The sequence below is a fragment of the Zonotrichia leucophrys genome, chromosome 2, assembly GCF_028769735.1.
Source record: "Zonotrichia leucophrys gambelii isolate GWCS_2022_RI chromosome 2, RI_Zleu_2.0, whole genome shotgun sequence".
Lineage (NCBI taxonomy): Eukaryota > Metazoa > Chordata > Aves > Passeriformes > Passerellidae > Zonotrichia > Zonotrichia leucophrys.
Genome location: NC_088171.1, coordinates 101,361,490 through 101,385,147, shown reverse-complemented (window position 1 = coordinate 101,385,147; position 23,658 = coordinate 101,361,490). Strand labels below are relative to the sequence as shown.

The window sequence follows — 23,658 nt, the reverse complement described above, 5'->3', positions numbered from 1 at the left end:
TTAGATCTCAAGGGCTGAGTTTATTCTTTTGAAGGGCACACCTAATAATAAGGTGTTGAAGGATTTTAAATGCAGACATAGTTCAAGGGGAACCATCCAAGGGACTCAAGGAGAGCAGCTGTTTATGTTCACATGCCCACTCATATATTTTCAATGGAAGAAACATATGCCAGCTGCCCTCCCAAGCATGCCAGCTCTGACCTTGCTCCCAGAAAAATCAAAGGAAGAGCATCTATTAATCCCAATAGATGAAAACATTTGTCAAGATGAGGGCCTGCAACATTTGGTTTAAAGCTGTTTTAAATGAAGAATGAATCATCAGAGTAATTACTGACTGAGCAGCTGCACTGTATCCTCAAATATCAGGAGATGTGTGTGAGTTGTCACCTATAGCACAGTCTGTGTATTCTTTATTTGCTTTAGGAGCATGCTCCCAGACATGGAGGAAATGAGAACACCAACAAAGTGAAGAGATTCACACTGAGCAACACTGATGTTGACACAAGTCATTGCCTAAGACATAAATTTGATCCTGGCATATCTTCCTAAGTGATTTTTTGAATTTATGTTGGAGACTTTGAGAGTATTAGCTCCTTAAAATCATTCAATGACTACTTATTTTAAATTAAGTGCTCATTAAAAGTCCCAAGTTCAAACATTTTATATGAAGTTGATCAGATATCCATTTTAAATAGGGATACATATATAGCAGAGAAGTTTTTATCCTCAGTGGGTAGGAAATTTTTAAGCTTATGAGTTCCTTTTTGCTAAACAAATTTGCACTTCACAAAGAGTTTTTTAGCTTAGTGAGTGGGTGAATTACATTTTTTTTCTGCTTTTTTCTCTGTTCATGGGCAAATTACTGACTGGTGTTATCTATTTTTTATCTGTATTACTACATTCTCCATGACTCCAAGAAAAAATCCCAATCAATCCCTAACAATCACAGGGCTAAGTTGGACTTTGAGCCAGCTCAAACAGGGTTCTCCTTTCATCCTTCCTTCTGCCTCTCTAGGCAAAATTACTTCTCCAGTACCCCCTACCTCAAGCCCTATTCTCCCTTCTAGTGAGGGAAGCACAGATAAAAGGTGGTGCTCTTAAACATCCTGACAGGGATTGCCTCCTTCAGCTCCTATAAAAGTCTACACAAAGGTAGAGTGAGGAACTGAAATTGCTATTTGTCATTGGCAAAAATGAACACAAACTGAACCGGATACAAAACCTTAGATAACCTGAAATCTGACTCAGGGCCTGTGTGTAGCTGCTGTTACATAATTGTAGGCAAGGCCCCAGAAAGGCAGCCAACTAGTTGTAGTAAGTTCCCTATCATCTTACTGAAATTCACAGGTTTTTTTTAACGAATAAACAGGTCCTCAGTCAAGTGGAAACAAGCTGCAGTAAATGCTCTGCCATGCTAGATCCCAATCCCTTCTCATGGTGTTCCTCAAAGAGCTTGGTAAAGGAACAGAGTCAGTCCCTTCTCCTGGCCGATATGAACTTTGTGCTCTGCCTGTAGGATACATGAGAGCATTTACACATAAAGAGAAACGAAATATCCTATGAATACCTCATAGTTTCTACTGAGTAGAGAAATGACTGAGAATAAATGACAGCTCTACTAAAAGAAAAAGAAAGCCCACAAAGGACAGTCTACGTAAGTCCTTTCAGAGCTTTATCCAGGCTAAGAACAACATCCCTCAATCAGACTTATGAGGGTCAGCCCTGAACTTTACAAGAAATTTACAGCTCCTGCAGCTGATCAGGAGGGTTTTTCTCTTTGGCTATCCAGTGTTTACATGTAGTAATTCCTATCCTGAGCACTGAGGATTATGTCTTATTAAAATGGAATAGCTTCTGTGCTTCAGCATTCCTGTGTGCTTACAGACTTGTTCACTTTACTCAGGGACTGAATGTCCACTACAGAATTTTGTCACTACAGAATTTTTAGCAGTGCAACCAAAGGATAACCAGAACAGAACCCTTCTGTCCCTTCCCAGAAGTTCTCCATTGCAACCTGAGATACACAATCACAGGGATGCTTTAGATTTAACCAGTCACTTCTACATTTACTAGAAACAATTACTTAGTTATACAAATTGCCACATGCTCTTGTTTGGGTAATTAAAAAAACATTAATCAATAAACTCATAAGAAGTTTAAAACATTTCACCTTTCTGAAAAACAACATAGGCACCTCTGTAATTGCTTGAAGAGATATGCAAGAGTGCCCCAACAGACAGATGGCATTATCATTCAATCAGCAGACTCATTGTTACTTCCTCTATTATTATAGCAGATGTCCACAATTTGTAATACTCAGTGCAAGAATATTTGATTGTTCATTACCAGAAAGAGAATTTGAGATTAGAGAAATCAGTCATAACTCTGCCTTTGCTATTCCTTTGTTTATAAACCCTGTGACATCTTCAAAGGAAATGGAGATGACAGAAACCAATGTCAAAGATTTAACTTTTTCTGTTGAAAAGCATCACTTCAGAATCACTGAATTCTCTGAGTTTGAAAAGAGATTTTAAATGTGCAAATGTGCTTAAAGCAGGGTGAATAATGGAGGCTTATTCTAAAAAAAAACCAAAACAAAGCACAAGTTGAGCTCAACATTGGGTACCAACTCATTGAAGAGGCAGAATCTATACAGTAAAATTAAAGGATTTGTTTTTCTTTTTTTATAAATAATTTTGGAATTGGCTTCCTTTTGTTTATGGTTAAAGTTCCTGCTGATGATTGCATAGTAATTATAACTTCTATCTATAGTAATCAGGGTGACCAAAAACTATTTAATGAAAGCAGGATCCAAGTGGATCCAAGTGAGCTGGCAACAGAATCTGACTTTAAATTTTTCTCACATCATCTGACTCCTGTAAAACTTTGAGACAAAACACAAAGGTGTTGCTCAGTTGGGCAACAAGCCACTGAGAAAGATTTGTTCAGGTTTGGTGTTTTTACTGGAGTGAACCTCTCAAAGGCCAGTGCTCACCGAGGAGCAATTTGTGGATATTTTTTTTAAGCATAATACTCACAGGCAGTCTCTTAACTCTGCTTTTCAATACTATCAGAAAGGAAGACAACCCCTCCTTATTTTCAGTCTGCTGACATCTACCCATATGTCATTAGTAAAAGCTATGCATAATTTAGTGTACACAGAAGTTTCTGAGTTTGCTGGGAGTATCAAACACAATATAATACTGCCACAGCTCACAGAGGGGCAGGACACCGAAGGCCAGGGATTATGAAACAGCTGGATTTCCAAAGCCCTCCCTTCTCCCCCTCCTGTTATACAAATTCTGCAGTATGGTAGAAGTCAAGAACTCCAGGGACACGGTGGGAACAGACTGCCTCTGTAAGAGAGGGAAGTGAATGTGTGTGCCTTGTGTGCATGGAGCAGCAGGAGCAGGCAGTAATTTTGGCAAAGGACAGCATCCGTTTTCAGAAAAGAATGAGGAAGGTGGTTTTCCTGAACTAGTTTGAGTATTTGATTAACAAACATGTAGCTCTGCTGGACTGTAATCATGGCAGCTGGGAAACCAGGCTCTTCAGATGGTTTCTGCCCTGTGGGTATGAGAGGGGATTTTGTTCTTTCAAATGCAGAATCTCTTTCAATGCAAAGCCTTTTCTAATTTGTGGACAACAGACAACCATTTATTCTACAAAGACAAAATATTCACCATGAATGATCCCTTCCCAAATGATATGCCTGAAATCCTAAACCATTATCACAGAAGCATCCTCAGCACCTCTTAAGTTCCATTTCTTTTCACGAGGAACAGAATGTCAATGCCATTGACTCCTAACTCTAGGGGAAACTAAAAGCAGTGGGGTAGTCTTGCAGTGGAAAAGAAGTTAAGCAAATGAGTCAGTCCATCACTATAAAGGAAAAGTAACATATAGTAAATTCCACTATTAAGATGGCATGGACAAATCAAAAAGAATTCAACATTGATTAGAAAGTTCATCAGTATTTAGACAATATCTAATATTACACCTACTGCATGATCCCTCTGTCTTTTACAGAATAAAATTAAATCAATACCTGGAGATGCTGTCATGAGATGCTGCTGAATCTAAACTATCCATTCTTTCAGATGCTTGCAAACCAGAAGCTTGACTGGGATTTTTATCAATTTCATCTAGTCCTGACTCCTCAGAAAGTTTCATCATATGGTTCTGGTAATACAAATGGATGCTCTCCCGTGTTGGAACATTTCCCTGTGGAAGAGAGCAGAGGTAGACACACATGGCCAGGGGCAGGTGTATTCTTTGAGGAAGCAGTTTCTTCTGTCATTTGGAAAGTAACAGATTAAGGACTGTGCAAACACTTTCCCAGTAAATAGCAAACTACAACCTTTTCCTAGAGCAAGCCAGATTTTGACTTAATCTACCATGGCCCAAAGTGTTGGGTTTTCAAGCAAAACTGGAGCAACCCATATGGTTTCAGGCAATATTTAGCCACCACAACTCTGCTGGGTGGACTGCAGATCCTTCAGCATGGGAATGAGGAGTGGACTGCATCCACGACTCAATGTGCACTCCAGCAACTTTTGATGGATCTCTTTTAGATCGCTTTGCTGACTCTAGGAACAAGTATTGGTGGCCAGTAGCAGAAATTTTAAACAGAAAAAAAGCCCAGATCTAGATTTTAATTAGTGTCCCAAAATCAAAATTTATTCATGAATTATGGACACAGATGGAAATCCATGAAAAAAACACTGAAGACCTTTACTCTTTCTCTGAAGCAAGTATATGGAAGGACAGTTTTATTAACTGTCAGACCAGATCTGGGCACACACTCAAGTCTTTCTGGCTGTGATATTGCAATTAGAATTCTAAAGGTGTATTATAAGAATAAAACTGAGAATTTTCTGTTCCTAGGCAGAAACATATCCAACTCATTCCACTAGTGATTCCACAATACTTTTTCTAACTTATAATGAAGCCTTATGCAAGGACCTTTTCTACCTCACATAATAAAAGTAGTCTAAAAAATTGTCTGTGTTTCCTTTACTAATTTCAATAGTTTCTAGTACTTCAACTTTGACCCTTTACAGTGTCCAAAACTACAAGACTCAAAATACTCAAAATCTGATGTTTTGTGAAAAAAAAATATTCAAAAATCTTAAGAACAAAATTTGACTCTCAGGTTTTTAATTAGGTATGTTTGTGTACAAGCTGTGTTGCTTCTTCAGTGGTAAATGTTGGTGCCATTATGACATCTTGAGTCTGAAACGATGGCACAAGTTACATTCTAGCTCCACTGTAGGCTTGGCATAAAGGATAAGAGTTGTATCATGTACTTCCATTTAGGAGATCTAAATACATTTCTGGTTACATTAACAACAATAATCCCTGCTACCAACAGGTTTTACTAATATACAACTAGCTTGTGGAGGATCACATAGCTCCATTCTCACTGAAGAAATGTATGCCTGCATGTTGTCAGTCATTTCCAGAGCAAGTTGACCTACAAGAAGAGTGAAATCCGCAGACTGAGATAGTTTTTGAGCTGTTAAAAATGCCAGCCTTTCCCTACCATTCTTGAATCTATTCTGTCCCTTCAGAACCACACTATACTACAGAAGTGTGTCAGCCAAAACCATACATCAACCTGTCAAAGAATTATTTTTCCCTTAATTTGTTATGTGTCTAGGTAATAAATCAAATCATTTATTCTTTAAGGATTTATAAGCCACCAAGCTGTAAAGAAAGTCCAAACTTATTTTTAAAATGCAAGTGTATGTGAGATTTTCATAATTTTCCTCCTCACTGCTGTGATCTGAAGAGACAGCCTTTCATTTTTCACCGAGCTGGAAATGGTATTAGCAGAGCAGAAAGGCTGAAGGCATTACCTTCTTAATCTCCCTGGTGAGCATGCAGCGCTCGATCCTGAGCACGGTGGAGATATCGATGTGCTCTCTGGAGATGGAGTTAAGCCAAGCTGTGAAACTGTCCAGCGTTGCCAGGAAAAGGACCCAAGTAAACTTCAAGATATTAAATATCCTCTTGATGATGTTATCTAAGGGAGAGCAAAAGCAACAGGGAATTATTGAGCACAAGTATTTTTATTGTACTTTTGCCTGGAGTTAGATTAATTTTTCTTTTATTGTCTAATAATGGTAATCCAGGCTGTGAAACCCTGTCACACTAAGGAATCTCTGAAGATGGCTGGAGGCCTTTTGACTGTCTGGACCATTTTCCTGACTGTATGCCTAGGCTTATCATCTGGAATCCCAATTCCACCCTGTAAGTCCTTGGTCCTGCAACTGTTAGTCAAATAAACAGGTCCTGATTTTAGAGGGACACTGTGTGCACAGATCAGTGAAATGAAACACAAGGATTTGGACATCTCCTAAGAGTGTTAAACATCACCATGTCCTGTGATCTGAACAAGTGCTCGATCAGTGTGTTGAGCTGAACCTCTTCAGGGTCTAATTACTTGTGTTTCTCTCTGCACAAACTTTACCCTTTGTGTTTGAAGCTTTCTAAGCTGAATTTTAAAGTCTAAACTGCCTAAACAGTCTTTGAATCTGACCTCACATCACTTTGAATCATACTTCTCTGTACTTACTGTTTTCAAAGCCTCTGTTTATCTAAGTACGCTGCACTGTGCCATCAATGATGTCAGATCAAGCATAAATAGGACAACTGATAATTTATAAAACTTTATTCTTGCACCATTTTGGCAATACAGTACGCTTTACATGAATAAGGCTTATGGATATATACCAACAATAGTAGCTTTATTTTGCTCAGCACATGTGTCTCAAGTTAACTTCTCATTTCAGTAGTTCATTTGGCATTAATAATGGTATTTCTCAGCCAAAAAGCAGCACTGCCACCTTATTTTTTATCTACTCACAAACATAAACACCACAGTAGAGTTCTCATATAATATTGCAAGTGTTCAAGGCCAGGCTGGATGGGGCTCTGAACAATATGGTCTAGCAGAAGGTGCCCCTGCCCATGGCAGGAGGGTTGGATTTAAGATCCCTTTCAACACAAGCCATTCTATGATTCCATAAATCCATGAAACACTGAAAAAATTATTTTCAATAGTCAGTTCCAGAGCTAGCTGTCCCTGCTAGGTTCTAAAGCCCAGAGCTCTGGGTGTAAAGACAAAATTTTGATTAAGCAGCCTAAGAAATAGTAGAAAACTATCAATAATCTGCCACGCATGATTCTCTCAACAACATCACTTCTTAGCTGTACCACAAGATGGCATGCAAAACTCTGCAGAATGAGTGCACAGCTCCTTACAAGTACTGAAAAAGGAAAGCTATAATAAAGAAAAAGATTTATGTGGACAGGCAGAGTTGTTGCATGCACATTTATGTGGAGAGAAACTATGGGAAAAATTCATTAGTGGTACTTTCCTGTAAAGTGGGTGCTGAAGTAGCAGTGTCTCCCATTTACCTGAGCACTGCCATGGAGCTGTCTGCTAGCACTGAGCAAAAGAGAATTTAGCACCCTCCACTTGGTTATATAATTATTTCAATAATATCATACCCTTTTTTTCAGGCCTTTTCTATGTAATTTAGATTTGGAGATTTTTTTTTTTTAATTTTATTCATTCAATGTGCAAGTCTTGAAGTTGAGGAAATCCTGCCATTAAAAACTAAATGTAAAGCTGCTTCTACTTCAAGGATCAGCCATTATCTTTGAATTCCAGACAATATTATGAGTAGCTGAAAAGAGAACAGCATACATACACAAAAATCTATAGCATATATTATTTTTTAACCCACACTCTTCCTCTCCAATATGGAACTTCTGCTATTGACTTCAGGAGAAGTCACTGCTCTCAGGTAAATTTTTTTTTTAATTGACCACCACTGGCCTCGCATAGTCTCACCATGGTGCCAAGTACTTCCAGTCCAATCTGAAAGGTTCTTTTTCTCCCTAGGATGGAGGTGACTTATTATACATTTTTAATGACACTGTAGCTGTTCTGGCACCTTTGCTGTTCTTCAAAGTTTTTTTAAAAATAATCTTTTGAGGATCAATTGCATCTAAGCATCTTCAAAAAGGGAAACAATTACTTTGTGCAGAGAAAGCTTCTCTCTGCCTGAGAGTGTGAGATAGGATTCAATCTAAGGTCACTAATGATACTAATAATTAAATAATGATTTATTACCAATTACTGGATAATTTTTCTGGTAGTTTTCTTTAACAAATTTTACCTAGGAACAGCCAAAATATTTCAACAAAAATATAAAGCACTTAAAATTTATTATTTCCAACATAAATTAATTATAAACCTCTATCTTTTCCCCCTAACTCCTGTGTAGCACCAACACTACATCCCTAGAGAAGCATTTGTGTGATTTACTTCAGTGTTTTCAGACAGATAACTGCATTGCCAGTAAGTAACAAATAAAAAACCCACCATCCTCCCACTCCCCCCCCTCCCCCATTCTCATAGCAGTGCAGCCCATTTATTTGAGACCAGTGCTCTTGAGAGAGAGAAATTATATCTCCCACATCCTTTTGGCCTCTTCCCTCTGTAAGTCAGGGACACAATTCTAACTGGAACTGTGGGAAACAATTTTATATAGAGAAGAAAAGTAGCTCTTGATGATAAAGTCTCACTGAAGGTAAGCCATGGTGAAGATTTACTTAAGAGGAGAGTCTGTTTTCTTCTTTTACTCTAGTTAGAAACAAAGAGCCAAGCTTGGATTTATGATCTTTTAAATTTCTTTGTAGGAAAAATCTGAATGTGGGCAAGATCTTGAAATCTGCTGGCATTTCTTCTGCTGGACAGAACTACCCAAAGTCTGAATTTGAATGAGAACGTGTAAGATCAGGAACATGTAATGTTTTTAGAGGTGATTACTGTGCCTTGCTGAATGGATAAGTACCAAAAAAAGCATTATACTAACCTTGCTAAAACACACTCAAAATCAATGGAGATTTTAACACAGGGCTGTGTGCAGTCAGGTCTAAGACCTTAGCTTAAGTTGCTCTGTTAGTAAAATACACAGCAGGGATCAAGTCTGAGCTGGCAGGTGTATTTGCTTAAGTATTTAGAGAAGATGCAGTAGTTTTTGGTCCCCAATTAGAAGTTCCTATGCTCAAGGCTTGTACATCTTGCCATAGACAATGTGATAGTAGTTAGGAAGCTCTTCCTGCATCAGTCAGAGTGGACCACTGCAATGCTGTCTCTGTGACAGACCACTGGTCACAATTACACTGTAACAGCACAGAAACCCTCATTTTGCCTTTATACCTGGTCCATCAGATTTCTTCTTGACAGGTTCCTCCTCGCTGTCCTCACAGTCTGCATCATTGCCACCTCCTGCAAGCAAGGAGCAAACCAGTGAGTGTTACACCTGCAGAAGTGCTGGTGTAAATGCCATTCCAGCTAGAGAATGCCACAGTTACTAAGCAAGAGAGACTGGTTCCTCACCTACCACCACAACAGAAAGCATATTTCCATTTCCAAAGCACTCAAGGGAAGGGACAACCCTGTCAGTGAAGGTGTTCAAGGATCACCATCCCTCTCTTGTAATTTGCAGTGGTGTTTTCTTACTACATAGGCTGCTGAGTGAGATCCTCTGGTGGTGGAAACCCAAATACTTTCTCAATCACTCCTCAGGCACACTCAGCAGTCTCACCTTCTGCTGACTCACACTTGAGCTTATTTCTTCATCTCCTGCAAAGGGCAACCTGAGAACTGCTCTGATCTTTTTCTGCCTCTGGCCCACCAAACCTGAGGGAATTGAGTGGGACCTTCAGGCTGACCTGAAACAGCAGAGTTGTTTTGACACCACCACATGCATTTATTGAGGCCTGTAGCTGAAGAGTATTGCAGAATCACAGGCAAAAATGAAGGTCAAACTTTAGAAGATCCTCTTGTCTAATGCCCAATAATTGCAGCTACAGTTTCAGTGGCAGAAGCCCAATTATAAATTCCTTCTTTTTGATAGGTAAAGATGCCAAACAGAGGAAATGTCCAGCTGATTAAGCCTGTATGGGTCCTTCTTTTCCCCACCCATACTGACCAGAAAAGCTTTTGAATTTCTATTTCCTAGCTTAAAAATGGAGAAAAATATATATAAACCATTTATAAATGGATGTTTTCTTCAGGGGCATGAATGATTTTACACTGCTGCTAAAACCAAATCAACATTTGTATGTTTTCCTTTTGCTATCTACTGAATTTACGGGTTTGTGGATATTTGGGTTCCTCAGTGACTGCAACATGGAAAGTGAAAAACATTTCTTTATGTTCTTCTTCATGTATCAACTCAAGCTTCTTTAGGGAACAATATAGGAAATGTGGCCAAAATAAATAATATGTGTCTATTTAATGGAATTTTTTTTACAGCTCCACTTGAACTACAGGTATTTGGGAACTCCATAATGAAATAGTTCTTCAGCACCTTTCCCTGTGAATGCACATGACTTGACCATTGAAAAGAGTGACTTTGGTGAACTCTAGCCAGGACAGAAAGATAAACTTTTTTATGATATGAGGAAGTGAAAGGGTCATGTCCTTGCTCTGTCAAGCACTTTGTTTGTACTCCTATATTCTGGAGATAGGCTGTTAAATTCCAGGTTATGTGCTTTATTAAGTTATGTCTTCATAATTCACTATTGCAAGTACTCCCACAAATGCTTTCACATAGCTGATGTTTTCTGCAATGTGTTGAATCTTCCTACTCATCAAAAGATCTGGGCATTTCTTGCAACTCCATGGAAATTACATATATCCCACCTTCCCCTGTATCTCCCTAAAAGTGTGCCATGCAGAACAGAAGGACATGGCTGTGCCTGACCTTGTCATGGGCTGGTAAAGGAAAATAACACCAGCCAAAGTCAACTCATTTTTTGAGTTCTTAGCCAGCACTGAGAGCACTTCTCCTCTAAACCTCATCTGCCTTTCGCTACCAGGAACAACAGGCAACAGTCAATATTGTATTTTTTAAAATGGAAAAGGTTACCTACCATCCCCAGATCCTTTTCGCCTTCTCTTCTCTTTCCCAAAACTTTTCTTCTCTTTGCGCCTCTGTCGTAGAGCTGTTTTAGGGTCAGTTATCCAGGCTTGATAAACAAACTGGAAGGAAAAAACTCATTTATATCAAGGTTCCTCATGTTCTGAGAGCAAGCCATAGAATAAGCCACAAGCAAGACTATATAGCTTGAGTAAATGCATTCAGACCTGTGGGGGCAAGGAAATATTTTTAATCCAAAATCAAACACCTTCCCTGCAGATATGCTGAGTTTTCATGTGCTATTTTTGTAAGTGTAAAGCCAAATGTGGAAATACTTGTGGGTGACCCAAGCTGCATTAGAACCCACAAAAATGTATGCTCTGAACTTTGGGAATTAATACCTTTTTGTGCATATCGGCTACCTTGTCTGAATCTCTCAATTCTGTACCTCTATCACATTACAGACAAGATGCAGAGCAAAGAAAACTTTTAGATAAAGTGCTGCAATCCACTAATTAAAACATCAAAAGATATAGAGACATCCTTGTACAGATGTACAGGTAAGTGTATTTTTCACAGCTTAGGTATTTTTCCTCCTCTGTATGTCCCAGTGGAATGTTCATGGATTTGTTATTCATACACATTCCCAAAACTGGCCCTCAGGAATTGCTCAGATTTCTTCCTGATTTTAACAACGGTGTTTCAGGTAAGTCACTTATTGATCCTTCTGCTACTGTTTTTCCAGTTGTAAAATGAAGACAGTAATACTTACCTATCTATCCAAGGTATTTTATGGGACAAAATCCTGCTCCCAGCACTCACTCAGATCAACAGTCTGTTGACCTGTATAACTGCATGAAGCATTGGAATTGGGCCAAAATATTTATAAATTATACAGCAGTGTGTGTAAAAAAAACCCCGAAAGTAGGGAAAAAGGTGTTCTTTTGCTCATTTAATGGTTTTCATTGAAAAATGGTAATTATCTTCAATTGTCTTCTATTTCTAAGCAACACAGGCCACTGGCAGAGACAGAGCAGGGAAGCACACAGATGCAGGCAAGAGGTTGAAAAATCACAATAACAAAACAGCTCTATCTAATTCACAGCACAAACATGCAGATGATGGCAACAACACACATATATCTCAGTGAAGCTGGAATTGCCTCTCATAGGACAGAATGGTAAAATTTCTACTTAATTTTCCTTATAATTTTAGAATTTTCCTATGCAAATCACTTTGGAACATTTAAAGGATTATTTTAAAACTGCTAAACTGATGTTAATTTAAAAGGGAAAAATACTTTGTTTTGTTTTGTGAATGTATACCGCCATGGAGAGGTATACATTCACATGTTCAGAAGAAGATCCTCTTCCAAATCTCTCAAAGTCTGTACTTTTAATTTTGTATGTCTGAGTTGTTCCAAACAAGCACCACATGAGAAAATGTGTGGGATCAGAGGCTCTGATTTCCCTTTGCTTTGTAACAGGTGCTTTCTAATGAAGGTGATCTGGGGAAATGGTGATACTTAAATGAGTTAATACCACGTTACTTTACTGAAGTCAGAAACTGCCAACATCTTCTATTGTCATTTAACTGTGAAAGTGTACACTAGCCACAATTATAGTGTGAATAAAGAAATTAGAGCTAAAAGGTAGACTTGGAAGGGGGTAGAAAATTAGGATTAAGAAAAGGAATTTGATTTACAAGTTTAATGTAACTACCTATGCTAAGCAGGGGATATTTTAAGAGCATACTGGTTGCATACTAGTCTAGATTTCTACCACTGCAAAAAAAATTCCAATTTCATATCTTTTAGACTTTGGAGCTGGTACTCTCAATCTGTAACATCCACTCCTTACAAAAGTCATGTTACCTATGGAGTGAAAAATAAAACACAGTGCCACAGTTAGGAAATGCTAAGTGTATTGAAGCAGGGCAAGAAAGAAGATGCATAAATGTTCTTTGTGATGATAAAGGCCAGAAGAGTAGAGAACTGAAAAGGGGTTTGCAGCAGAATGTGTGTTTAACAAACGTTTCACCAGCTTTCTGAGATCAATTACCACAGTGTTCATAAGATACATGCAACCTGATGTGACCATCTTGTAAATCAGTATCAAAAGAAAATGAGAATTTGGGTCTGCATTTCTTCTCTGGGGTTGTGCGTAAAAAAAGGATAAACCACTTTTCTTGTGATTTGACCTCACCAAAGTTATGGAATGCATTGCATTTACTAGACTGAGAATGAGACTTCAGCTGTCATCATTTTTCTTATTAATTCATATAAGAGGAAAAATGCAGACGAGGACAGAGGTATATATACACTACATCAGGAACTGTGGGGTGGGTCACACACTGAGCATTTGCAAAATGTCGAGTACCTTTGCTGCTTTGATTAAATACTGAAGAATAGTTTTGGGTAGTTTAATGATAGACTTTGGCAAGGCTAAAATGGCTGAAGCAAATTTTCCAATAGCTCTCTATAAAGAAGGACAAAGCAAGAGTAGTTAGTAGAAAAGCAGAAAATATTAATAAATAGGATGTCTAATTACTGTATCTAGAATACTAAGAACAAATTTACATTCATAAACTTCAATATGAGAAAAAGATAATTTATGTTGTTCACATTAAAATTTCAATGATATGACTCTTAACTGAATGCATTCTCTAATATTTAAAATCTCCAAGTTAACCATTGAAAGGGCTACTGCACACAATTTACACTGAAAGAAAGATCCTACATTCAAATAATTTTTTAACAGAATCTACAATAAAGTTCACTTGGCTAGTATTTTTACTAAGACCTTGTGCATGATGATGGAAGGCAAAGAAAGTATGATGACCATAGGATGAACAAACTTTCCATAAAGAAAATAAATTTTCTGGTTTTTACAATTCTCTGCTTATATAAAGCCATCCAGCAAGTTTATATTGCACATACTGCAGAACAGGCCACCTATCCAGAACATCTGACCAAATTTTGAAATAATGAACAGATCCTCCATCCCCAAACTAATAGTTTCAGGACTGAAATGAACAAGAAACCCAAATCCCAGCATAAATGAAACAATCTTGTTAACTTCTGACCTCAAGTTTAGACCTCTTTAGCTCAGTGCTTGGCATCAGCACATCTGTACAAAATGCTGTCACCAATGTTTTTATAAATGAGAAGAAACAAGAATGCAAACTTTCCTCTATACCGGCATGAAAACCAGAAAGAAAAATGACCTAGAAAGTCATGAGCCATTTCTGTGGCCCAAGGTAAGTTAAATGCAAAATATATTTAAAAAACCAGTGCAACACTAGAAAACAAAACTTACTTATCACATCATTTTGATCTAGATTTGTTTTGCCTTTATTAAGGTCAGATTTTTGTTTTCATGTCATTGCCATGTAGTTTAATCAATGTAGCCAACTGGCAATGTCAGTACAGAAATCAAAGGCACATTTTATTAACGAGCTAAATAAAACTTGTCTTTCTCTAATTCAGTAATGTTGTCTGGGAAGCTTTGTTTGAAAGATTTTGGCTCAGGGAATGGAAAAGCATAGAGGCAGCTTCTTGCTCTTGCTTGGGTTGAATGTTCTGCAATGCGCCGATTCCGCAGCGATGTGAGGCTGCATCTGGATGGAAATACTCAGCTGGAAAAAGCTGCTTCTTTGATTAAGCTTTTGAAGCTACAGACCTGACAAATTTCTGCAGCATTTCAAAAAAGTTCTTCAACCAGTGAAACTTTAATCTTATAAAAGCAAAAGCAAGTCTAGATGTAGGAGTATTTCACTAACTTCTTCACCCACGTTTTTCATTTAAGCCATCCAGTATACCTGGTATTGTCTAACACCGGCCTGTCCACATGGAGGAAAGCAGATAGGAAACCTCATATATCTTTTTAACATTACAATATTGTCCTGCATCAGCACAGTCTGGCACTAAAAAGGCAAATATATTAATTAACACTGCCCTGAAAATTAAAGAAAATAAATGGATGCAGTCTCCTTTTGTAATTTTCTAATCCAAGGACATATTTCTCTGGCCCACTGGGTTCAATAATTTTTTTAAATTAAGTATGTTTTCTTTTTCATGAAAATATGCTTATTTTGGGGATTATTTCTTCATGGAATGATAACATCCCCTCAAAAACACTAGAGACATTCCACAGTAGCATCAGAGGCAAGTCAGCTTCCTCAACTGTCTTTATTGCAATACAGAAAAAAAAATAAAGCTTGGGTTCTTTAAACTTTGTTTATTGCATTTTTGTTATTTTCAGGCATATGTGAATGAAGATATGACTGTAGTATAGTTTCAGTAAGAATTTGATAATGCTTAAAGCATAAGGCAAACTCACATTTTAAGTCAGCAAGAAATTTAATTTCCAATACATTTCAGGAGAAGGAACTGGCAGCTTTAACATATGTGCTGGTGTTATGAGAAATCTACATTTTTTTTTCCAGACATCAACAAGATAGCAAATTACAATAAAGTACCTGAAAAGCAGATTTTTTTCGAGGCTCTTCCTCTTCTTTTTTTTCCTCTTCCTCTTCCTCTTCACTATCCGTCTCAAACAAATAATAATTTCCACTTCTGACCACTAAGTGAAACAAAATATTTTTTTACTTTTCTGAAAAGTTCTATTCTCAACTCCCCCAAGACCTATGAATAGGTAGGCAGTCATTTAAAAATTCATAACCAGGAGAGGTGAAAACAGAGAAGAAGCAAGAGATGAAAAGGTCTCAGGCAATTTATTTGATGTTAGTCTGCAATGCTTTGGGCATGAATAAGAACTGTACAAGAACTAAGGAAAGCATCCCTATAAAACAAAATGTAAAGAAAAGGACTGAAGTTTATCAAGTTATACAAAGTTACATTTTTAGAGAAAAATAACAATAAAGTCTAAATTTATTGGGGACTTATAATTATTTGAGGGAGTAAAAAAAAGCCCAGCAGGTAAGTAAATGAACTTACATGAACAGAACCACTGGACAAAAAATACAGAATTTCTCTTTCAAACACTGAGGGAATCCTTTAAACTAGGCAATGGGATAGTATTAGTTTGATGAGGTAATGGAAAACCTTGGCTTGTTTAAAACAAATCCCTTGGATTCTATTAACATGATTGCAAATGAGTTTCAATTTTTTGCCCATGGATTCAGAAAGATTCTGAAACCTTGATACAGCATAGGTACACGGTGATTAAGCTAGACCTTATATCCTTGAACAGAAGCAATGTTTTTATTTCACAGATGGCAACAGGCCAACATGAACAAACATGGAAAACAAAAATAAAAATAAGGTAATGAGCAAGAGAAAAATAAAAATCACAGCATTACACTCAGCAGTGGAAAATGGTAATTAATTGCCACATTTAAGCTGAAATATTTGAAGGAATACTTATTTAGATGAAAATTTACAAAATCTTGATATATGTATTTATATTAAATTATATCTATCCATCATTACAGGTCTCTGGAAAAGTAATAGTTATAATTCAATCATACCTTGAATTCTACACAGATCCTGTGTGCAGATGATCACATGTAACTAGTCACAAACCTCAGAGTAAGGCTGTGAAATTTGCCAGAACTGATCTTTGGATCATAACTTTGCCATCTGAAACTCCCTCACAGAGGGCATTTTGTGCCTCATGTGCGCACTTATGACTTTTAGCATCAATGAATGCCCTGCAGAGGGACAGAAAGTCCACTCCAGCCATTCTAATTGTTGCACTGAGGTGAAAAGAAATTTTGGAAATTTCCTGGATGAAACAAATGGATTTTTGGTGCTGAGCTTCCAAAAAAGCCCACTTAAAATGCGTTGAAGAGATGAAAGCATTTTAAGAGCCAGTAGCCTGCAGTTCTCTTTCATAAAATGGTATATTGTAGTCAGCAGCAGAAATTGTCAATGCAGATCAGCTGGGTAAGGTTTGACATTAGGGAAAACCTCTATGGCAGTACAGCTTTGTAAAGGCTCAGGGTAGCACTCAGTCAGACTTGGAATGCCTGATCTGGAAACAAACAAAACTACATTCATCTCCCTACAAAATATTTTAGGTTAAAGCATATCTGAGGGGACACTCCAATGTAGCAGTTCCATCCCTTTCACAGCTCAAGAGAGAGGTATGATTGAATAGCAATAATGCATTCTTGCACACATCAAAATGGAGCAAGCGGCGTGTCAGTCACCTACAAGGCTTCCTGAAGAGACCCAGCTCTACAGGTAACACAATTCATGGCCAGACTGGGCTTGGGAGACCCCTCTTGTACTGCAAAATGTGGCTTCCTCCTACTGAGAAAAGGAATGTACAGGCTTTTTGTGGGATGAGATGGAAGATGCAGAAGAAAGCATGATCCCATCATCTGCTTGTGGCTGGGGGGAAAGAGCTCCCCAGGGCAGCTGCAGTCACCATCTTCTGCACTACATCAGACACAAGACACAACTGTGTGACCCAGGGCAATCTGAGCATGTGGTCCTAACTCCTGCTCATCTTTGTGGGACTTCAAAAATAATCCACAAGCATAGGAGGAACCACACCTCCCTAGAAGGGAGATTGTGAGTGACTGTCAATGAGGAAACCCTCACTGATATTTTTATCTGCTCTACTCAGACCCAAATTCATTATTGTTTTAATTGCTACAATATACAAAATGAGGTCTTTTTCTGCACAATAAAATTATAGCAAGTGATATAAAAATAACAATAAAAATCTAAATTAAAAACTTCAAGCTTGAGTGATTTCAATGTACGCATATATACACCCACAAACCCATTTACTGAGATGAAGAATGGTGCAGAATGCTGCAGCTACAGTGGTGTTCCAAAAAGAATGAGTGGGGAATGTCAGTCTATTCCCAGTCTGCCTGCCTGTAAACAACCACTGTCAGTGCCATGTTTCACTGAGTGGGGATGTGGCAGGAAACTGCTGGCTGTAAAGTCAGGGTCTGTGATGTTTCCCACAAGGTTTTGCATTATTGCAGTAAATAATTTCAAGAATGCTCAATATTTAAACACCAAAATGCAACTTGCTGCCTAAGAACGTTAAATAATGAGAACAAAATAAGTAAAAGCCAAAGTCAATATCTCTCTGTGCAATTCTTCTGACTACAAAATTAGTCATGAATAAACAAGAGACCATATCCCATTCCTTCAAAGTCATGATAGCTGGAAATTCTATAGAAAAAACTCACAAATCATAGTTTTTATTTGTTTTTTCATTGTTGTTCTAATGAAATTATGGGAAAAGAATTTTATTTTCATAAGGCTTTTGAAAAGGATAGGTCTCTCTAAAGTGGCAGTGTGCCCTTTAGAAAAACAAAAATAGAGGCACAGTTTACTTGTGACTTGATAGAAATAAAGATCCCATGTTTGGTAAACATTGCTGGCAAATATATGTCTGCTGAATTTATAAATAAATACATATAGGTAAATGAAGCAGTATGTAAATGTGTAAAATTATGACTTGGAGTAGCTCTTAAACTAAACAACCAAGCACAATATAGACATTCATATTTTTAATGGCATGAAGCTGTATTGGAGGGGGTTTAGGTTGCATATCAGGAAGAAATTTTTCACCCAGAGGGTGGTTGGGCACTGAACAGGCTCCCCAGGGAAGTGGCCCAGCAGCAGCCTGACAGAGTTCAAGAAGCACTCTGTGCTCTCAGCACATGGTGTGACTCTTAGGGACGGGCCTGTGCAGGGCCAGGAGCTGGACTGGATGATCCTGATGGGTCCCTTCCAACTCAACGCATTCTGTGATCCTGAGTTTTTATGGTATAACTCTGATCAGTGCCCTACATTTAAGATTTTTTTTCACATCTTCAGAGGTTAATAAACAGCTCATGTCTGATTTCATTCAACAAACATCCAATTGAAGGACATTTGACTTGAGATTGCAGCCTACTCAGTTTTCCTCTTCTACCAAATCCATAATGTAGCAAAGAACTCTATCATATGGGCTGGACTACAAACAAATAGCATCATAATGCCCCAATTATATGTGTGACATATGCTAATAATTTCTTGTGCACAAGGCTAGACATATTTTTGCTCTCAGGTAAACACAAAAAAAAAATGGAAATAGCAAAACAACTGGTATCAACCACACATTGAAGTGGCATAAGAGAGATGGAGCTGAGCTCTACACAGCCTATTCTCTGTCTTCCTGCCTTACTGTGGTGCTCAGATTTCTACAATTGATACTAAAATGACTGATGAACCATAAAGAAAGATGTATAATATGGGTATATGAAAAGGAAATGATGACTAATCTTGGAATGCATTGGCAAACTTTCACAGTCACATTGTTAAATATATTGAGCTTTGCAGTATTGGGGAGTTGAGACCTTTGAGGTCAAGACAGATTCTTTTCAGCACATGTTTATCTGATTTGATATTTTTTCTAAGAATGCTCAAAGTATCATGAGCTAACTTTGCTTCCAACACACAGAAGTTCAAAATCGTGTTAAATTCTTTGCAGATTGGAAAAAAGAAATCAATTTTTGAAAAAAAAAAAACCCAAGCCTTCTATCAAGTCACAATCACAAAATCAGGCATAAAACAAACAGGCTATGGGAATGCCTTCATTCTGGTCAAGGATATAAGGGTTAAATCCACATATTTGTAAGAGGATTGAGAAAACCTACTGGAAGCATGATCAACCCAAGGCCGCCACCACAGCTTTTTTTTGCCCTTGGCTTTCTCTTTGTCTGCATCTCCTAAAATAAAATATGTTCAAATATTAATTTTACAAAATGAGAAACATATTTCTTACACTGATTAATAATTTTTATTTTCTCTCAAAAGAGCTAAAATTTCATGAGAACATCAGATGTCAGGTTTACTGAATACATTTAATATTAAAATAATTCAAAACCGTGACCACTAGGCAGAAGTACTCTGATTTATGCAGTAGTTAAAACAGCATTCCACTCTATAAGAGCTAAAAAGTTGGGGTTTGTGTTTTAAAACATACTGTCACAGTTGACTGTAATTTAAAGAGGGAAAAAAATTTCCCTCCTCTCAAATTCCCTTATATTTCAGGCTCCAAAAATTTTTAAATCCACTAACTGCTGATCCCAGGTCAATGCTGAAAATGTGGCACTGGATAGGTATGATTTTATCTGTGCCCATAATTTTAAACAACACTTAAAAGCACACAAAAATTTCAGTGACTGAAAAAAATACAGAACAGCATCCAGAAAACATTGCTGGAAAAATGTTGGTGCTATCTATTTGTAAAACTGTGGTTTATAGATAATGACTGTTACCAAAACAAACCTCTTACTCTTTCCAGCCCTTTGACAACAGCCTGAAGTCAACCAAAAGTATCCTCAAAGTGAACCAGTTTCTCTAAACCTTGTTTCAGTACATAACACAGATTTTTTTTTTTTTTTTTTTTTTTTATGAATCGAGCCTGAAACTGATACTCTTCTAACAATGTTGTTATGTGCTGGCAGTTTTCAAGAAAAATTTATCACTTGTCCAACTAGCAGTTCTACCAGGTCCTTATGGAAATATGGCACAGGAGTAGCTAATGGTACCTTCATCATCTTCTTCAGAAACCTTCCGAATCTCCGGCCCCTCTGAGGACTCCTGGTTCATGCTCAGCATCCTCTCTTTTCCCTTCTTGTATTTCTGCTGCCTGGCTTTGATGCGATCCATTCTAGCAAAAGGAAGAATCTTATTAGATTTACACCTTCAACCATCCTGGAAAACAAGCATTAAACACACACACACACGCACACACACACTCTGCAACACTTCTAAGGGAATTATTCCACACTGTCCTTAGTCCTGCCCTTAAACAGAAGGAGTTACATTGCTCTGAGGGCGCTGGCTGGGAAGACCAAGCATAGATGTTCACTCTGTTGGTCAGTGAGAGCTGGGTTTCCTGCTATCATGACTGCTTTACTTTCTCCCACTCAACAATCTTATTATCATTTAAAATTGCTTTTCCCAAAACTTGCCACTCTGAAACAGGGATTTGGTTGTCCCTGCACTGTGTGTACTACATCCTTTAGGATCATTTGTCTCAACGGACATCAGTGACAAATGGTGTCCCTTGAGGGTCCAGTGCTATTTTTACTGTCTGGGGATGAAGTGGGATCCAAGTGTACCTTCAGTAAGTTTGCAGATGACACCCAGCTGTGTGGTGCTGTTGGCACAGCTGAAGGATGCACTGCATTTTGCAGGGATCTGGACAAGCTCAAAAAGCTGGTGTACAGGAACCTCAAAAAGTTCAGTAAAGCCAAATTCAAGGTGCTGCACCTGGGTCAGGGCAGCTGGGGGATGAATTGGTTGAGAGTAGCCTTGCTGAGGATGACCTGGGGGTGCTAACAGATGAGAGGCTAGACATGAGCCTCAGTGGGCACTCCCAGCCCAGGAACCCAGCTGTGTCCCAGGCTGAATCCAAACCAAAGTAGGCAGGAGAGTGAGGGAGGGGATTCTGCCCCTCTGCTCTCATGAGACCCCACCCACAGTGCTGCTCTGGGGTGCTCAGCACAGGAAAGACATGGACCTGCTGGAGAGAGTCCAGAGGAGGCCCAGAAAGGCGATCAGAAGATGAAGAACCTCTCCTACAAGAAAAGGTTGAGGCAATTAGGGTTGTTCAGCCTGAAGAAAAGGCTCTGGAGTGATCTTATTGCAGCCATTCAGTACTTGGAGAGAGCTTATAGGAAAGATGGGGCCAAACTTTTTTGCAGGGTCTGTTGTGAGGACAAGGGGCAATGGTTTTAAACTGAAGGAGAATGCTTTAGATTGGCTATAAGGAAAAAGGTTTTTCAATGAGGGTGGTAAAACCTGGTCCCTGGTTTCCCAGAGACATGGTGGATGCATATATATATAAATGCATTAAATACATACATCCCCAGACACATTCAAGGATGGGGCTCTGAGCAAACTGATCTCTTTGAAGATGTCCCTGCTCATTACAGGGGGCTTGGACTAGGTGACCTTTAGATTTTCCCCTCCAACTCAAACAATTCTATAATTATGTAATTCTATATAGGTAGAAAATACGGTCCCTGCAATCTTCCCATGATTCTTCCATTATGCAGCGTGGAAGAAGCTGTCATGAGTGAGCTTTGACACTTGGTTAGGAATCAATTAGGACTTTCCAGGCATTGTGTTGAAGGAGCTTTGAAACTTTTTTTTTTGGAACTTTCTGCAGTTACCAAAAAAATTGTTGGCTGTATGCAAGAGAAACCAAAGTGACTTATGGGCTGTATAAAGAGAAAGGATCTCCAAGCCACTTGAATCGAATGCAAATATTTTCAGTGAAGGTAAACATATATTTTGCACTTAAACACCACAGGAGGAACCACAAATAAAACAGAAGGAGCAGTCATGCAACAATTTTTTCCAGGAATACAGATAACAGATATACAGAACAAAATTCTAGTAATGGTAAAGCATTTCTATAAAAGAAAGTGGTGGATAAATACCAGAAGCTAGTATTTCTATCAAAGAAAGTGCAAGATAAACACCAGCAATCAGTTAAATATGTATATACATATGCATAGAAATACGCATATATATATATATATAAATGCATTAAATACATACTGTCTTTTCAGTTGATCCATTGATTTTTTTTCCTCCTCAATTCTTGCCTTTACAGCCTTGACAATTGTAGCCTGAAAAAGCTCAGCACCCCTACATCAGAAATAAGACAGAAAAAGAAAAATGAGAGGACATGTTAAATGTTTCTAAGTCTTCCTTATGGCAAATAATCACAGAGAATTCTATGTTCCTTCTATACATGACCTTATCTGCATCAAACAAAACTAATCCAGGGTGTGAAAGAAACAATCAATTGCTCTAAAACAGTAACATCTTTACATACAATCATTTCAAGATCTGGGGCCATATGTTGTGAACCCTACTCAGCCTGTATGTTCCTCTAGCAGCTGCTCAAGAAATTCAGTTACCAGTCCTCAAAACACAGAATGCAAGTAGGTTCAAGGATGAGAAAGGATTTCTTGCACATCCTCGGGATTTTTTAATGGTTATTTCAGCTTTATAATCCCCTTGATCCCCTGCCTCAGTCCTCCTTGAAGTTGTGAGCAAGGTCCAGCTTTATCTAGGACCATGGTAAGAATATATTCAGCTTCACTTTTACCCTCTGAAAACGATGGTGCTTTCAATCTGATGATAAAAACCCTTGAGCAAGTTTCTGATGTGCCAAGAGAATCTGGCTTTCCACCCCATTACATTAGAAATTTAATCGGTTCATTGATTTGAATGTTATGACCATTCTTCCTAATTCACACATGAACTTTTAAGGCTCTTAAAAGAGTCCTAAAGTCCCTCTCAAAGAAGTAACTTAGATCTAAAGTCTTTCTTTTGTCAGGAATTCAGTAAGAAAAGCTATAATTTTAGAAGTCTACTCTTTCATTCTGGATGCACATTTTCCTATATAGGACGTATTTTGATACTCATGATTTTGCTTTATGCTGTTTTCACTGCATACCAGTGAAAACACAGCACACCAAAAGAGGTACAAAAAGAGTACAAAAATGCTATTATATTTAGCATAATTGGGCATCAGAACTGAAATTCATTTCAGAACAAAAGCCTAATGCAATGTGGGGTGGAGGTGTAGGTCTTCTTGTAGCTCTCTTTACAGGGCTGAATTTTGTTTATTATAGGCAGCTAAACATGTGCCCTTCTTAAAATGATCCCTGAAAGAGGAAGATAAAAACTACTTAATTTCATTACATACAA

The 23,658-nt window shown here is 38.1% G+C and overlaps 1 protein-coding gene across 6 annotated transcripts in view; it reads right to left on the bottom strand.

Annotated features, from left to right (window-relative positions):
* The window catches only part of PIEZO2 (piezo type mechanosensitive ion channel component 2), a 287,609-nt gene that overhangs the window by 25,458 nt on the left and 238,493 nt on the right, over positions 1-23,658 (bottom strand). For 5 of the 6 annotated variants that reach the window (XM_064705833.1, XM_064705836.1, XM_064705837.1 and 2 more), the window contains 8 exons: positions 22,498-22,587; positions 20,475-20,596; positions 19,578-19,649; positions 15,426-15,529; positions 10,960-11,068; positions 9,239-9,307; positions 5,862-6,028; positions 4,049-4,224 (listed from right to left, as the gene is read on the bottom strand). In XM_064705833.1, the coding sequence (XP_064561903.1) occupies positions 4,049-4,224; positions 5,862-6,028; positions 9,239-9,307; positions 10,960-11,068; positions 15,426-15,529; positions 19,578-19,649; positions 20,475-20,596; positions 22,498-22,587 (909 nt within the window). Of the gene's footprint in view, positions 1-4,048; positions 4,225-5,861; positions 6,029-9,238; positions 9,308-10,959; positions 11,069-13,324; positions 13,424-15,425; positions 15,530-19,577; positions 19,650-20,474; positions 20,597-22,497; positions 22,588-23,658 lie in introns of all 6 variants that reach the window. The other variant, XM_064705839.1, reaches the window with a different exon arrangement.